Source organism: Schistocerca nitens, chromosome 2, assembly GCF_023898315.1.
Source record: "Schistocerca nitens isolate TAMUIC-IGC-003100 chromosome 2, iqSchNite1.1, whole genome shotgun sequence".
Lineage (NCBI taxonomy): Eukaryota > Metazoa > Arthropoda > Insecta > Orthoptera > Acrididae > Schistocerca > Schistocerca nitens.
In genome coordinates this window covers 1,172,712,439-1,172,731,403 of record NC_064615.1, presented here as the reverse complement: position 1 = coordinate 1,172,731,403, position 18,965 = coordinate 1,172,712,439, and the positions used below count along the sequence as shown (strand labels likewise).

General features: G+C 40.0%; 1 protein-coding gene across 1 annotated transcript in view; it reads right to left on the bottom strand.

The window, feature by feature from the left end:
- LOC126235634 (PDF receptor-like) overlaps positions 1-18,965 on the bottom strand; it is a gene marked incomplete at its 3' end in the record, with an annotated part of 118,534 nt that overhangs the window by 25,892 nt on the left and 73,677 nt on the right. Inside the window, exon 8 of the mRNA XM_049944346.1 lies at positions 16,992-17,077. Within this exon, the coding sequence (XP_049800303.1) occupies positions 16,992-17,077 (86 nt within the window). The remainder of the gene's footprint in view (positions 1-16,991; positions 17,078-18,965) is intronic.

Genomic DNA, 18,965 nt, shown 5'->3' with positions numbered 1-18,965 from the left:
GAATTCGGGAATTTTCTTTGCTGTGGTTTGTTGTTTTTAATTTACCATTTCGAAGGAAATGGTTGCGCAAGTTGCAAATGTAATTTCCCTTACTAGAACAACGGTCCCTTCACCTAAAAGAGCAATTGTTGTAGATGTATACAGGGTGGTCCATTGATCGTGACCCGGCCAAATATTTCACGAAATGAACGTCAAACGAAAAAACTACAAAGAACAAAACTTATCTAGCTCCAAGGCGGAAAACAGATGGCGCTATGGTTGGCCCGCTAGATGGCGCTGCCATAGGTCAAACGGATATCAACTGCGTTTTTTTAAATAGGAACCCCTTTTTTTATTACATATTCGTGTAGAACGTAATGAAATATGAATGTTTTAGTTGGACTACTTTTTTCGCTTTGTGATAGATGGCGCTGTAATAGACACAAACATATGGCTCACAATTTTAGGCGAACAGTGGGTAACAGGTAGGTTTTTTAAATTAAAATACAGAACGTAGGTACATTTCAACATTTTATTCAGATTGGTCCAATGTGATACATGTACCTTTGTGGCTAATCATTTCTGAGAATGCATGCTGTTCCAGCGTGATTACCTGTAAATACCAAATTAATGCAATAAACGCTCAAAATGATGTCCGTCAACCTCAATGCATTTGGCAATACGTGTAACGACATTCCTCTCAACAGCGAGGAGTTCGCCTTCCGTAATGTTCGCACATGCAATGACAATGCGCTGACGCCTGTTGTCAGGCGTTGTCGGTGGATCACGATAGCAAATATCCTTCAACTTTCCCCACAGAAAGAAATCAGGAGACGTCAGATCCGGTGAACGTGCGGGCCATGGTATAGTGCTTCGATGACCAATCCACCTGTCATGAAATATGCTATTCAGTACCACTTCAACCGCACGCGAGCTATGTGCCAGACATCCATCATGTTGGAAGTACATCGCCATTCTGTCATGCCGTGAAACATCTTGTAGCAACATCGGTAGAACATTACGTAGGAAATCAGCATACATTACACCATTTAGATTGTAATCGATAAAATGGGGGCCAATTATCCATCCTCCCATAATGCCGCACCATACATTAATCCGCCAAGGTCGTTGATGTTCCAATTGTCGCAGCCTTCGTTGATTTTATGTTGCCCAATAGTGCATATTATGCCGGTTTACGTTACCGCTGTTGGTGAATGACGCTTCGTCACTAAATAGAACGCGTGCAAAAAAAAAAAAAAATCTGTTATCGTCCCGTAATTTGTCTTGTGGCCAGTGGGAGACGCCCTCCGGAGACACCGCCTTAACGAAACACTGTCCGTGTGGGCGAGGGGGTTTGTGTGATCCAATGAAGTGGAGGGCTATGCCGGCGGTGGTGGAACTACCAGCAGGGCCTCCCAAGCCGGACAGGTCTCCATAGAGGATCCAGACAAAGTGTGTCTCACAACGTCCCGTCTAGTGTCCTGTCCTGTCCTGTCCTGTCTCCTATCCTATTCTGTTCTGTCCCATCGTATACACTCCCTTCCTTTCCTTTTCCTCCTTGTGATTGTGTGGCATCAGACACAGTCCCCTAATGTGGACAGCGGAAGATCCCTGGAAACCAGGACAACGTTGATGCACACAGGCCTTACTGCGAAGGGATGGATAGCGTTCTGTAGTCGTGGTGAAGACAAGCTATCTAAGGGGTAAGGCCCTGAAATAAAACCTTGGCAGGTGTCCAGGCCATGAGGTGGCAGCCACACCAGGACACTCGGAGGCTGTGGGCTGATGACCCGCATTACCAAAAAACACATATCACAGAAACTAAAAGGAGAAGCAGCCGGATGGATCTTAAGGATATGACCTTTGGCCTGAAAAGGAAAACCCGTATCGGTTTTTGGAATGTAAGGACGTTGAGAGAGGCAGGGAGACTAAGACATGTTGAAAAATAGATGGAGAACTATCGACTAGATATATTGGGACTAAGTGAAGTAAGCTGGCCAGAATCTGGGGAATTCCAAACACAAAATGGTGGAGTGTTGCTGTATGTGGGTCAGACAGGTGAGGACGCAATGCATAGGAATGGTGTAGGGCTCCTACTACCTAAAAGCAGCAACAAGAGCTTACTGGAGTGGAAACCAGTCTCAGAACGGATAATAACCACACGCTTTAAAACAAATGTGCGATATGTCACTGTAATTCAATGCTATGCACCTACTGAAATAGCTAAAGGAGAATTAAAAGATGCCATTTATACAGAGCTTAACGGAGTCCTTAGACAAACCAATTCTAGGGACATAAAAATTTTAATGGGTGACTTGAACGCAAAAGTTGGTTCAGAAAATGAAGGGCTTGAACATATCATGGGCGTGCATGGGATGGGGATCAGGAATGTAAATGGTTAAATGTTGATAGATACATGCGCTGAACATGACCTAGTCATTGGAGGCACATTGTTTCCACATCGTAACTGCCATAACATAACGTGGGTTTCTCCAGACCACGTTACCGAAAATCAAATAGACCACATAGTCATAAGCCGCAAGTTCCGACACTTTCTGTTAGATGTCAGAAATAGAACAGGGGCAGACGTTGGAAGTGACCACCACCTACTTTTGGCGGAATTCAGACTGAAGATAGTGGCAAATAGAACCAAGGTCAATCACAGGTCCAAGAAAATAGATGTGGCAAGATTAAGAGGCCAACAGATCATAGAAACATTTGCCCTTGAACTACAAAGCAGATTCCAGGTCCTCTCTGAAGAAAACTTTATGAAAGAGGGAATTGAAACATGCTGGCAAAAAATCAAAGACAGTTATTTAGATGTGGGAGAAAATATCTTAGGATTTAAGGCACATCAAAGGAAGGAATGGATCTCCGATGCTACGTGGAATGAAATCAGCCACAGGAAAGAAGTAAAACTTAAATTTTTGTAAGACAAGAGCGCAGAAGAGCGAAGCGCATAAAGAATACATGGAGGCGAACAAAAGTGAAAACACTGCTACGTCGAGATAAAAGGAAATCGATAGATGAGCAAGCAAAATTAGCAGAAGAGGCAGCAAGACAAGGAAATATGAAAGAGCTCTACAATATTACCAAACGGTTGTCAATGAAGAACTTCAGACATGAAGGACCAGTTAAGAACAAGGATGGGGTGATGCTTACAACTCAACAGGCACACCTACAGAGATGGGAGGAGCACTTCAAGGAACTGTTAAATTGTGAAGACAACCAAGAGTAACAAGTAAGAAATGTTCCAGAGGAAGAAGATCAAGATATAAATTTGCAGTGCCCCACAATGGACGAAATTAGGATTGCATTGAAAACACTAAAAAATACGAAGGCTCCAGGCCTAGACAACATAGCACAGGAGCTCTTAAAAGCTGATATTGAAAGTACTGTTAAAATGCTCCATCCTTTGCTGAAGCATATTTGGCTTGAAGAGAAAGCTCCAAATCAGTGGAAAAATGGTTTGGAGGTAAAGCTCCAAAAAAAGGGAAATTTGTCAGACTGTAACAACTGGCGTGGTATTACATTGTTGTCAGTGCCCAGTAAGGTCCTCACCAGAATTATTTTAAAGAGAATTAAAGAATCCCTTGAAAAGCGACTGCGTAAAGAACAGGCCGGTTTTAGGGCACAACGCAGTTGTGTTGATCTTATTAACACTCTTAGGATCATTTTAGAGCAAAACAAAGAATTCCAAGCAACCATGGACGTGGCATTCATTGATTTTCAAAAGGCCTTCGATTCTGTGAAACATAAAGTGCTCTGGCAGGTATTGCGGAAGTATGGCATACCACAGAAGATCTTAAACATCATAAAAGATCTATATGATGGCTACAAATGCTGCGTACTCTACAAGGGAAATAGGACAGAGCCCATAAAAGTAACAACTGAAGTCCGTCAGGGTTGCATTTTGTCACCAACACTTTTTCTACTCGTTCTAGTCTCTGTTATGAGAAGAGTCACAGCAGGCAGGAGACGAGGAATCCAGTGGGGGATCCCCGAATGTCTGGAGGATTTGGACTTTGCAGACGACATAGTTTTACTAGTTCCAAGGCTGACTGATATACAAGCTAAATTAAACTTGCTGAAAGAAGAAGCAGAGACTGCTGGCCTCAAGATAAATATAGGCCAAACAAAGGAAATGAGGGTAAATTCAGGGAACATGGAGGTGCCATTGTTAACAGGCGAGCAGCGGGTGGAGACTGTCAACTCATTCCTGTATCTGGGTAGTATAGTGGCGGAAGATGGTGGAGCTGGAGATGAGCCAGTGAAAGCTGGAAAATGGATAAAAAGATAACATCCCAGTTACAAAGCTTCATAAATAGATGTCTTCGACGCATCATTAATATCTGGTGGCCAGAAAAAATATGTAATGAGGAGCTCTGGCGAATAACAAACCAGATACCTATAGAAGACCAGATACGAGAGAGAAAGTGGGGATGGTTGGGGCACACCTTAAGAAACCCAGATGGAGCAATCGAGAGAAAAGCATTGGAATGGAATCCCCAGGGAATAAGGAAGAGAGGAAGACCAAGGGGCACATGGAAGAGGACAGTGGAAGGGGAAGCAAAAAGAGTTGGCAAGACCTGGGCAGAATTGAGGCAAATGGTCAAAGACAGAGACGGATGGCGAGTTCTCCTGGATGCCCTATGCCCCCATAGGGGCCAAAGGAATTAAGTCAAGTAAGTCCAGTGGCAGAACTATACACGACGTTTAAAGTCGTCGCCATGCAATTCCCGGTGCATATAAATATGGTACGGGTACAATCGATGTTGATGTAGTATTCTCAACACCGACGTTTCTGAGTTTCCCGATTCTCGTGCAATTTGTCTGCTACTGATGTGCGGATTAGCCGCGACAGCAGCTAAAATACCTACTTTGCCATCATCGTTTGTTGCAGGTCGTGGTTGACGTTTCACATGTGGCTGAACAGTTCCTGTTTCCTTAAATAACGTAACTATCCGGCGAACGGTACGGACACTTGGATGATGTCTTCCAGGATACCGAGTAGCATACTCAGCACAATGCCGTTGGGAATTTTGATCGCAATAGCCATACATCAACACGATATCGACATTTTCGGAAATTGGTAAAGGGTCCATTTTAACACGTGTAATGTATCACGAAACAAATACCGTCCGCACTAGCGGAATGTTACGTGATACCACGTACTTATACGTTTGTGATTATTACAGATCCATCTATCACAAAGCGAAAAAAGTGGTCCAACTGAAAAATTGATATTTCTTTACATATTACACGAATGTGTAATAAAAGGGGGGGTTCCTGTTTAAAAAACGCAGTTGATATCCGTTTAACCTACGGCAGCGCCATCTATCGGACCAACCATAGCGCCATCTGGTTTCCCCCTTCAAGCTGGACGAGTTTCGTTCTTTGTAGTTTTATCGTTTGATGCTTATTACGTGAGATATTTGGCCCGGCACCTGTCACTATCAATGGACCACCCTGTATATACCATGAACAGGTATTTTTGAAAAATATAGTTAGGCTACTAGTTTCACCGGCTCAGTAGCGTCTTCTTCAGACCTCGCTACATCGAAGGTCTGCAATATTTCCGTATATGTGTACATAGTACAGAAACTTTGTAAAAAATGGATTCCGTAAAAGTGTATCAGAGTGAGCTCTCGTGCATAAAAAAGCAGCTGTCCTCAAATTGAATTTGAGACTGCCAGAATAACCTCCATTTTACTTACTTTAGTTTACTTTGTCTTCAGTCAACTAGCAAGAATGACTTATCCTATAAACATTATTGACCAACACTGTTAACTTATTGAGGCTGCATTATTAATTATTTTCAACTATCTTTTGGCAAAGAAACAAAACTGGCAATGATTTTAATATCTTTCTTCTAGTTATCTAGACAACAATATTGGGGGCTTCAATAATGGAAAGGAATCGGACCCTAAGTAGGTGGCAATAACCGAGGATAATGACAAGACCGGATATCTACAATTTTTACATACAACACTTTGTACTGCAATAAATTTCGCTGGGGATGTCACTGTGTAATGACTCACGAAGTTGCTAATGTGAATGAAAACACAGTTCGTCGCAAATATTTTGTCGTTGTCTCCGTTGTCGTCTACAATACTCCCATTGCTCCATGTAATACTACGAGGACTGCTTGATTCGCAAAGACCAATTGTGTTACAGGATCTTGATGTTATTGGAGCCACTTACTTATTTTAAGGCTCGTCATTCTCTTAATGCCTCGCTAGTAACAATTGCGCCTCACATGGGCTCTACAGTGCACTCCGCTTGGGTGTGTTCACTCTGGCGCCCCGCAACCAAGGAAGTTTCCTGCTCGCTCTGCCCTGACGGCGCACTCGCATCCAGAGTCAGCGCTCCCGCACAAGTCTTTACTCTCTGCCTTACTTTTCCTAAGGTTCCCTAACGGCATCAACCCAGTATAAAAACATCATAGGCTAGTTGGTTGTTACGGGGTAAGGGACCAAACAGCAAGGTCATGGGTCCCATCGGATTAGGGAAGGATGGAGGAGGTCGGCCGTGCCCTTTCAAAGGGATCATCCCGGCATCTTCCTGAAGCGATTTAGGGAAATCAAAGAAAAACTAAGCAGCATCGCAGGACGAGCATTTGAACTGTCGTCCTCCTGAATGTGACTACAGTGTGCTAACCATGGCACTAAATCGTTAGGTAAATGCATCATACTACAAAATAATTTATAAGAGTTACTCTACATGTTACATTTCTAAACAACACATAGCACCTAAAGAGTTACAGAACAAAACAAGTAAATCATATTTACAATAAACAAAGTGGGCACAAATTTTAATGAGCCTATCTCTTTTATAGTGTCACAAATGGTATGCCACCTCACTGCACATGCCCATGTCAGATTTAATGAGACTGAAATAATGATGGATAGAAAGAATCAGGTAGAAGTATATGTAGAGGGTTGCGAAGTTTGTAAATACAGATTGGTGAAAACCACATCGTGATCGTACCTAGGAAACACGAGATAAGTGAATTTTAATTGAGCTTGAGGATCTCAGTTCATGATACATGGCGGTGAGCAGCCATTGACATGGAGGAGGACTGAGGCATCCACAAAAAACGCAAGTCAACATGGCGGGGATTCAGACTAGGGCGTCTGGAAGGCGGAAAGGCTGGTTCGAGAATACTAAAAACGAACAAAAATTAAATTTAGATGTAGTTTTCTGCGCCGAACGCCAGTCAGAAACGACCCAGTAGAGCAGTCCGAAAGAAGATACAAAGTGAAAGCAAAAGTAAGTCTACCACGAAGTTTCTGACCGTCAGAGTTAAGCAGTAGGATAAATTATGGCATGTCGACTTCGGAGTGTCTCTCCACTGGGGAACTCAGTTTAATGTAATACGCTTTCATATTTCTGTAGTGGAAAGTCTGACGTCACTGCAGCCTAGAACGGGCAGCAATGGGGGCGACAGGCCATTATTCACAGTGAGCGCAGTTAGTATTGCAAGAGTCCAGACTCGCTGCCGTCAGGCCTATCACTGTGGCATAATGAGCTATGTTTTTGCTCATGTTAACAGTGTGTAATCAAGTACAGCGGTGGAGACAGTGTATTTGATTGGTGTTGATAAAATGTGTTTTGGTTTGTGATAATCTACAAAGATAGGTTGTGTTGAGTTGAATGAATAATGGGTACAGAATAGGGATTGATAGTAAATTGAAGAAAGACGGAAGGAATAACAAGTAGCTGAAATGAGAATAGCAGAAAACTCAACACCAGAAACAGGTATCACGAAGCAGACGAAGTCAAGGAATTCTGCCATCTAAGCAGCAAAATGACCATGTCTGACGGAGTAAAGAGGACATAAAAAGCAGACTAACAGTGGCAAAAAGGGCATACCTGGCGGAGAGAAGTCTACTAGTGTCAAACATAGGCCTTAATTTGAGGAAGAAATGTCTGATAATTTACGATAAAGGTATATTAAAGTATGAGGATGTTCTCCGCAGAATCGGCAACAAAATGCAAAAACGGAAAACACTGAAAAGTAGGTGGACAGGACTACAGGACACCCCTTAAGATATCAGCGTATGACTTGAAATTTCTTGGCAGATTAAAACTGTGTACCGGACCGAGACTCGAACTCGGGACCTTTGCCATTCGCGGGCAAGTGCAAGTGGTAGAGCACTTTTCCGCGAAATGCAAAGGTCCCGAGTTCGAGTCTCGGTCCGGCACACAGTTTTAATCTGCCATGAAGTTTCATATCAGCGCACACTCCGCTGCAGAGTGAAAATCTCATTCTGGAGCGTATGACTTATTTTGTACTAGAGGGACCTATAGAGGGTAGGAACTGTAGAGGAAGACAGATTGAAATACATCTAGCAAATAAGTGAGGACGTAGGTTGCAAGTGCTACTCTGAGATGAAGCGTCTGGCATAGGAGTTGAATTCGTGGCGAGTCGAGTCAAACCAGTCAAAAGACGATTAAAAAAATCGTATAGAATAACTTTCTGAGGTAGCTCAAGGTTGTGAAACTTTTTATAGCTCAAAAACGTGATGCAAGAATAATACGTGAAATATATTTATGGGAGTTATGCAGATTGACTACTGTTTCACAGTATATTTACTCCTTCTGCCTCTGACAGAATTGCCGGCCGCGGTGGTCTAGCGGTTCTAGGCGCTCAGTCCGGAACCGCGCGACTGCTACGGTCGCAGGTTCGAATCCTGCCTCGGGCATGGATGTGTGTGATGTCCTTAGGTTAGTTAGGTTTAAGTAGTTCTAAGTTCTAGGGGACTGATGACCACAGATGTTAAGTCCCATAGTGCTCAGAGCCATTTGAATCTGACAGAATTACAATGTCATCGGCAAACCTCAAACTTTTTATTTCTTCTCCATGGATTTTAATTCCTACTCCAAATTTTTCTTTAGTTTCCTTTACTGCTTGCGCAATATACATATTGAATAACATTGGGATAGGCTAAAACCCTGTCTCACTCCCTTCGCAGCCGCTGCTTCTCTTCATGCTCCTCGATTCCCATAATTACCATCTGGTTCTTGTACAAATTGTAAATAGCCTTTCGCTCCCTGTATTTGACCACTGCCACCTTCACAATGCGAAAGATAGTATTCCAGTCAACCTTGTCAAAAGCTTTTCTAAGTCTACAAATGCTATAAATATTGGTTAGCCCCACTGCAGTGGGGCCTGCTGTTTCTCTTCAGCCCAACTAATGTAGATTTATGACTGGATACTACAGTGGTACGGTCTTATACTTGGCATGGCCAAACTTTGGCATGCAATAGTTTAGTGTCACTGGCTTCTGAAAAAGGCCAAATTATTTTGGCTGAAACCTTGGTAAAGATGGGTTTCTATTTGCAACTGAGGCTGACGTGTTATATGTTCAATTATCACAGCTGCTGACAGGGCTGCACAATGTTGATCCAGATTTTGGCAAACTGAACTGATCCTACTTGTTGAAACTAAACAGCTTTCTTCTTGTTTTGGGACATGGTATAAATTCTGTAAGTTACCATTTGGGCTTAATATGTCGTCAGCTGCTTTCATTCGAGAATTAAATACTGTTCTTTCTAATACATTGAAGGAAAAGATTACATCTTTTGCAGATGACAAATAAATTGCAGCAGAGTCTTGGTCTGAACCGAGCCATGTACTAAATTCACTGTTAGAGGTATTTTCGGATTTTGTCATTACACTTAATCTTGAAAATTTAGAATCTGTAAAACCCAAAATTAAGTTCTTGGTCACATTATTTTGGCAGGCGACATTCAATTGGACCCAGAGAAATTAAAAGCTGTTGAGGAAATGCCAGCATCAAGTTAGAGAACTTTTAGACCTCTTACATTTTTATCGGTTTTTTCATTAATTCGAAGAATTTGTCTGCATCTATATGAACACACAGGGAAGCAAACAGCGTGACGCTGGGACTATTAGACTCGGACCAAAGTTTCAAAGCTACTCTCCCTGCTACTCCTACATTATTTCACTCTGATTTATCATGTGTTTTTTGTATTTCTACAGACAGTTCGAAAACATGTTATAGGGTACATTTATTTGAAGAAGCTGAGGAAGGTGGTGTTACTACTCAGAGTAGGTGGGCATTTGTCAATCGTATCCTGTCATAATCTGAATGTCATTAAGTAGTTACAAAATTGGAAGCGTTGTCTGTGGTCTGGGCCTTCACTACATTCCGTTTCTCTGTGTATGTCAAACACACTAAACCATATACTGCCCACTGGGCATTCAAATTTTTAATCACTGCTAAACTAAAACATTATCAATAAGCATACTGGGATTTGTATTTGCTAAAATTTCATTGTACTCTTGTTTGTATTTGCAGGGCACAAAACATCACTGGTATGCGCCGTCACATGCACATGTTGGATAAATTACAGGAATTTTGGTGACTACCAAGAAAAGAATTAGGTAGGATCGGAAAACTATATTTCTTTATCACCAGGAAACACTGGCAAGGAACAAAATAAAGACCGTATTATGAAGGAGGTGAAGGAGAAGTGGTATACTAAAACGAATACTCCATTGAGAGAATATCATTTTGCACAAAACAACATTCTATTCAGAATTCAAAATCCTAACGGTTCTCTTTGCCTTCTGAGCATACCCAACAATTTAGTTTATAAGTACATTTGGTACATGTACCTCAGTTATGCCTACTTTGGTCCTTGCAGATGTTTCAATAATTTACGTAAAAATGTTATTTCAACAACTTAGAGAAGAGAATTTGTCATGTTTTAGCGAAGTGCAAACTCTGTCAGAAAGCAAAAAGTCCTACTATTCCACACAATACTCCAATGCTTCCTATGGTGTTAGCCTAACTGAAAGAATTAGTAACTGTAGACTTGTGTGCAAAGTTCAGAAAACAAACCATGGTTTTTCGTTTGTTTTGTAGCAGCGAAACACACTTCTAAGTTTGTATCATTCACCCCACTGTGCAAAGCAATTGTTAAGTCGGTGTCTGCAACTTTAGTTCAAAATTTCCTCAAGGCAGTTGGCCTTGTTGATAAATCTCAGTTTTGTTCACATCACTGAGTGTCCAGTTTATGATGTACGACGGTTACATCATTTTTTATATCACATACCATTCCACCTCAAATCCTTGATGACAGAACTGGGAAAACTTGTACATTATATTGTTATCGCCAATATAAAACTTAGGATAAAAATTTAAACATTTTTCAGAGTGAACGACGTTTGTGCAGAAAGTAATGAAATACATTTTTTTTCTGAAGGCATGTTCGTTTTATATGGAATTCCAAGACAGCTTATTTTACCCCACTGTTTTGGCTATAAAACTCTATTTTTCATTATAATCCCCGATCAACACGACGGCCTCACATCACCTTACTGGGAGAGCCTATACGCCCTCATGGTACCACTCCACTGGTCGACGTTGGAGCCAACGTCTTGCTGCATCAATAACATCCCCATCATCCAGATATGGCTTCCAATGGAGTGCATCCCTCATGGAAGTCCGGAGGTACGGTATCCAGACCACAGGGTGGATGAGGAAGAACAGTCCAATGGACTTTTGTGAGCTATTGTTAGGTGCATAAATTTGTGTGAGGCCTTGTGTCCATGGAGAAGGAAAGGTTTTCTACATTTTTGTAGTGATGAACATTCCAAGAGTCACTACCATATGCAAGCAGCTGGAACACAGGAATTGGATACATTTCCATGGTATTGTTGTGGTGATAATGAACACATCATCCATGAGTCACCGTGCTTTTTTTCATTGCCATGTCTCCATAGACATTGTGCTGAACCTAGTAATGTAATTGCTTATCTGGTTATTCACCAAAACAAACTTAATTATAGATCTCTGCCCGAAACATACATTATTTGTAGACGCCACTTTGAGGTTTCATATAGCGTTGTTAGCTATCGGAAATTCATGAAACTACAGGGGTTGCTGCAAGACTATTCCACGCTATTTAACAACAAATTCTGCATATTTCAACCAATTGGCTGAGTAAAAATTGTGGCATTAGTTATTGAATACACCTCATACTTTTTTCATCTGTTCATCTTCACTTCTGTTGTTGAAAAACAAGGAAGCAGCAATAATGGATGTAATACCCTTACTACCACAATGATGGCTACGTCATCATGATTTGGTTGGCTTGGAAATCTTTAAGACAAAAATAGTGGTCAGACTTCACCAATTGACACATTAAGGAAACCACTTAAGCACAAATTTTTCGTTGTGTTCCATAGTCGTTTCCACATTCAAATGATTTCACAAGCAAATGCTATAGAAGTGGAAATGTTAAGGATTCGTATGACATGAGGTCTCCACATGTGTTAAATATAAAATTATTTTTTCAATGGTTTAACGTGTGATGGAAAATAACTTTGAAAAAGAATAGCTCAGGTTTACCATAAGTAGGAGGGACTTCTAAAGAAACATCATGTTGTGTAGCAGTATGTACTCATACATAAGGTAGAGAATGACAACTATTCATATCTGTACAGATATAAGATATGTTTGGTGGAGAATGGTACCATGACGTTGAGTGTCTTTACTGTTGGGTAGTTTTGCCTTATCTTTTGTCAGTGTCGTTATAATATATTGAACTGGAATATTATTTTTACCACACTATTTGCTGTGTTTATAGATTTTCAGCCGGCCGAAGTGGCCGTGCGGTTAAAGGCGCTGCAGTCTGGAACCGCAAGACCGCTACGGTCGCAGGTTCGAATCCTGCCTCGGGCATGGTTGTTTGTGATGTCCTTAGGTTAGTTAGGTTTAACTAGTTCTAAGTTCTAGGGGACTAATGACCTCAGCAGTTGAGTCCCATAGTGCTCAGAGCCATTTGAACCATTTTTTGTTTATAGATTTTCTTTAGTTACTACTTCCTGAAACAATCTTCGTTGTATATGACAGTAACAAATATTCTGACCTGTTAAGGATTGGAGATTGAAGTCAAGCATTAATGAAAAACGGTCCTGTTAGAAAAGGTATTAAAACAAAGTGTTTCATTGTTTAATTTCTAATGTTTATCAAAGAAAGAATGGAACTAAATATTGAAGAGCTTTTTGAGCTGACACAGGACTCAACTGCTTAATTAAGTACTTTCATTACATATACATCATGAACTGTAGAAGAGAAATGAAAGAACAGGTTAATTAGTTGTAAGATATGATTACTGTCATATTGTGTGCAAAAGTACTGAGAAAGGTTCAGTGAGCAGATACCACAATCACGTTATTGAATACCTTCATAAAATAATATGTACACAGATTAGAATTCACTGTGTAATATACTTATATGTATCATAAACCTATATGTTTTGTTTCATGATATATAATATTAGTTGTATATCAAACAATGTACACATGTTCACTAAATATTCTGATCCATAATGGAGTACTTATATATTACAGATAGTGTCTAATTTTCTTTGATTTGTACTTCATGCATTCTGGACAGGTATTCACTACTGTAAAGATGTACATACGCAAACTTCAGAGGAGCCTTATATTGGATGGTGGAAACACTGAATCTTGACTTGTAGCTCTGCTTCATTTAATGGATGACCAAAGAAAATTAGGTGGAGCTCCGTGTCAAGTAGCTCATTATGTAAACATTACCACGCTGTTGGTTCGCCACCTCGTCACATTGCCTCTTCTTTCTTCAAAAACGATTGAGATGAAGTGAAAGTGACAATGTACGAGGAAAAAGCTGACAAAATTGTTATTTTATCAATACTGAACTTCTGGGCTGTCAGTGGAAGAACTGATTCAACTTTCTGCCCTCTCTGAATCAGCCCTTTTCAACACTACTGTTATTTCGTTAGGATCTTTTGGTTGTCTGGGGAGAAACTCATCACTTTGCTGCGCTAACCGAGTCTGCATGTAACCCACGAATACGTGACTCTCTGTTCAATTGTGACTACATGTGTCAGGTAATAGGGTATCCTCAATAGAGGAATGTGTGCTTTGTGTGACATTTACATCTATTACTTTCGCCTCCCAAAGCATGGCATTGTCCCATGTGTGTTTCCTCCTTCAGTTTAGCACAGCAGTCCACATGTTTTTAAGACACCACTTTACTGTCAACATGTTATTAATCACTGCAAGTCATTCGGTTTACTTATTTGCTCAAAATATACAATTTGTGTTGATCCTCTTATTTCCGTATTTTGCACTTATGATTATATCTATACTACATAATTTTCTGTAGGTTATTTACTTGTGGAAACTGTCTCTTCAACTTCCTCATAAACGTTACAATCTTAGTTGTCTTTCCCGTTTCTAGTGACATTACAAATATTTAGATACTGATATTAAATTATCAACGCCCAGGTTTATTAGTTATATTTTCAATATACAATTGCATTTTTCCCGTTTTTGCAAACACTGGATGCTCAGCCTTACATACTTCCGCCCATTTTCTCATATATTCATGTGTTAATACTCCCAATTTTTGTTGGTGATAGAATTTCTGGAACATTTCTCCTATATTTTTTAGCGAGAAACATTCTGTGAATTTCCTCTTTGGGTGGGGTGATTAAAGGTTGTTATGATTAAAACTGGTTGCATTACGAGAAGCGGAAGTTTTGTTTGCGATATTTGCCATTAGAAAACACTTTTCCTGAGTACATGTTTATATTATTGTCAAGCAGTCAATTCATATGGGCAAGACTATTGCATCAAGCATTGGCTGAAGTAGATCAGATCGCAGAATTCAGATGGAGCAACTTAGTAGACGTTAAAGAAGGCAATTTATGGCGGATGCTAGCATTGTAAAAGTGGGGCGTCACGTTTAGAAAACATTTTCAGTTTTTATCTGTAAATGTCGTAACTCAAAGAACGTTCAAACGTGTGTGAAATCTTATGGGACTTAACTGCTAAGGTCATCAGTCCCTAAGCTTACACACTACTTAACCTAAATTATCCTAAGGACAAACACACACACCCATGCCCGAGGGAGGACTCGAACCTCCGTCGGGACCAGCCGCACAGTCCATGACTGCAGCGCCCTAGACCGCTCGGCTAATCCGCGCGGCGTCCTAACTCATTTTGTTTGACTAGTTGGTACTGCAGATTGCACGTATGAAAAGAATTACACCACTCTCTATCCTTTTTCTTTTCAAAGAACTGAAAAATTAAATTTTGTATATAGAGTTAACTTTTCAAACTATAAAAATTTGCTAATGATTGTGACCAGTCAAATATGTAAATTCATATCCTCTAATTTCTATTAATGAATATGAACTTGAAATACTATTAATTTTCAGATTACTTGCCATTTAACCTCCACGTCCTACTCGCTACTGAAAACGATTTAAAGCATAGCAACTCTGTCTAGCATTGCAGCTGGGGGGATCCGATTATTAACTGATAATCTGCTGATGCTTAGCACACTTGTATTGCACTCCGTTAGCTGTTTGTGGTAATGGTAAAAGCTGTGTGACTTGTTTCAGAATTTTCCATAGAAATGCAATTGCACTGCAATTGGTGGATTATCTGTTGCCACACAGGTAATCCAAGACATTATCAGGACGAAAATATATAATTGCTTTTTGCACTTAGGGAAAAGATTATATTCAATGTGACAGTTATTGGTTTGACATACATTCATACCTTATTTCGGTAGCTGTGTAACTGGTTTTAGTTGAATATCCAAGTACTGAGATAACATATAAAGTTTACACAGCAATATAGTTATCTCATGCAGTAAGTGACATGTGTATTGTTCATAAGAACTGTACATAACGTAAGTAATTGCGCATGTAGGTAATTTAAACATAAAAGCTTCTCATGCAGTACAATTAATGGTTACAAACAACCACTAGCGAGCATGAAGTTAATCGCGTGCACAGTGAGATTAAAATCTGAAGGTGTCCTGAAACACAAATGTAAAAACCTTCTTTCGAAAAGTTAGCAGAGCATAAAAGTTACAACTGTCACTTCTATAGTTTACTATGTTTCTGGTTCAAATGGCTCTGAGCACTATGGAACTTAAGTTCTGAGGACATCAGTCCCTTAGAACTTTGAACTACTTAAACCTAACTAACCTAGGGACATCACACACATCAATGCCCGAGGCAGGATTCGAACCTGCGACCGTACTGGTCGCGCGGTTCCAGACTGTAGCGCCTAGAACCGCTCTACCACCCCGGGCGGCACTATGTTTCTGTGTTGCCTTCCATATGTAATATCTGTGCAGGCTATACATCACTACTCACTTCACATATTAGTCATATTTTATTGTGATTGTTATTTTAACTAATTTGTTATTGAGGCACTGTTTCCCAGGTTGTTCCTTTTCCATTCATCTGCTCTTTAACAGTTTTAATTTAGTCTTTACTGCACTGTCAAAGAGGACATTTTCGCTGTGTTTGTATCTCAGTCTTGATGTGTATCATGATTTTCAAAGTTGTTCATGAATATTGTATCTTCATGGAAGACGACAGTCAATTAAGGTCTGATGATGGCATTGTAAGCCGAAAATTGGTTAGCAAACAGTAAATTCTGTAGATTATGGACTATACTGTGATTTTCATTTATAATTAAGAAGTTTTTATACGAGGAAGCAACAGAGGAAGACAAGACTGGTCACTTGAAAATTTAGCTCTCTCAGAGGAGTCAGTAAAGTACGACGTATCTCTGTCAGTGTGTGGTGCGGGATTTCCTAAAACCACATCCCTCTCTACTTATGATACTTTCAACAGCAAGAGGTACTTACTATTCCAGACAGATATGCTGAGATATTTACTGAAGGACATCTCGAAAAAGTAAGTCATATCTTCTGGTTCAGTATCACGGATTGCATAGTTTGTAATAAAATATCATTGGGTGCTAATAGAAACTGCTTTACGTTATTTATTACGTAAACGAAACATTTCGGGAAATATTGAAATTAACCTCATATGTGCTCTGTACAGTTGGTGTGGGAATCTAGGGTTACTTTCTCTAGGCATAAAACATTTAAGGGTATCATATGTTCCGTTCACAACCACATGGCACATAACCGAATGAACAGAACATTTATGTCACTCACCTGAGTTGTTGGATCTCACTTGTGCGACTCTGGCGCAGTTTGACCACCAGGACACGTATGATGTTTAGCAGGAACAAGAAATTCAACTGTATGCAGAAAAAAGTGAGTTAACGATGGATATTTGAAAATAACGCAATATTAGTAACAATTATACTACACTTAAAATAGCTTTAGATAAAGTCCTTTGTGAAACTACGTCTACATTTTTCATATTGTAATTGAAAAATGAACAGAACAGTCTGACGGTGATTTGATCTCAATTCATGCAGGTCATGTCAACTCGTGGTCATGAATTTTTTCTGGAAAAGATACATGTTACACATCTATATCATAAGTGCTAAGAAATAAAGTATTTTCGTTTTATCTTAATTTTTGTAAATGGTAAGGTCCGTTGAAATATGCATATATTGTAGGCAGGGGAGGATTGAGAAGGAAGTCGTCTGTGCCCTCTCAAAGGAACCATCAGGCAAATGCCGCGATGACCTCGCGACTTTTAAAAAGAGACAAGAGTGGTCTGTTGTCTGTTATGAAGCCTGTAGTAGTAATTCAATCAAGTCACAACTGAGTTGCATCCCAGAGTGGCCCATACATTACATCAACGGCACTCCACGAAATTCAACCTGTTACTGCATGTGAAATCCAGAAACCACAGTGCACATTAGCAGACTTTGCAGTAAGTCACTAAATTTCTTGCGTGCATGACAGTCAGTGCCAGATGGGAGAGATAGTAAGTGCCTCTCATGAGTTGCAAGATATAACCGTCTCCTTTGTGACGCCTCATGATCATGCTAATGCTTTCAAATCGCCATCATCAAAATATCAGTGTGCAGTTCCTATTTACCAAGTTAGCTCTTGTGGGATCATCCGTTGTCCGTGTGAAAAGTAAGCTCGGCTCTACAGATTCAATGAGAAGCAGATGAAAAAACAAATGAGCTCTTCTCAACAGTGCAGCGTTGACTGTTACATTGTAGGCAATATTAGTTCATAGAAATTCGTGAAGGATTAAAGTCATGACAGAAGACAATAATAGTTTGTGAATAATGTCATAATAAGAAAATGGATATAAATATTCCATACCTCTCGGTCACAAATATTAAGTCAAAATTGACTATGAGTGTTGTCTTCTGAATTAAACTAACTGTTCTAAAACATATTAGGTATATAATACATTAATAAAATTACAGTTTGTACTGACTGGAAAGAGATGCAGTACTTACAAGTCACACTTTAAAAAATCTAAACCGGAACGGCGACGTCGTGAATAGTTGTAAATAAGATGGCGAGCCGCTAAAGGCTGCTCGTACTTGAGTGAACAAGGGTTGCAACAAAACTGAGGTGCCCACGTTAGAAAGTGTGGGCAAGTAAACATGGTGTTGCTACGAGCGCCATCTAGTAGCCACAGAAACAACTAGAGTACTGTACATTCAAAATTAGACAATAAAATTGTGATGAAGCTGATTCAGGCATAATGTAAGCACTAATAATAATAGGATGAAGTTACATATTTATCTGCTTTAAACTGAGATACATTTTGTAACGTAAAGAAACGTCAGTTCTGACATACAAGAAAACAGCAAAGATGTAACAGGGAAACAACATTTCGGCAAACTGCATGAGGAAATCTGAATCAAAGATCAAGCAATGGCTTTATACATAATAAATTTTTTTTATTTAGCAGCTGCAGCTGTTCGTTGAGAATGAGGCCATCATGACGAGAGAGATGTTTGAAAATCTCCAATTTCTCTAAAACATCTCACCTACGCCCCTTTTTTTCGGTATGCAGAATATTGCTATCGCCTATGGCTTTAGGCACGTGTCCAGTAATTAAGAGATGATCGGCAAAGGATGAATTTAGGGGACTGGTGCCGTTCTTTCTCAAAAGACGTTCTTTATATCTGAAGGTGAAAGCACGTCCAGTTTGCCCTATATAATAGGAGGAGCAGGTATCACAGGTGATATTATAAACGCCAGAAC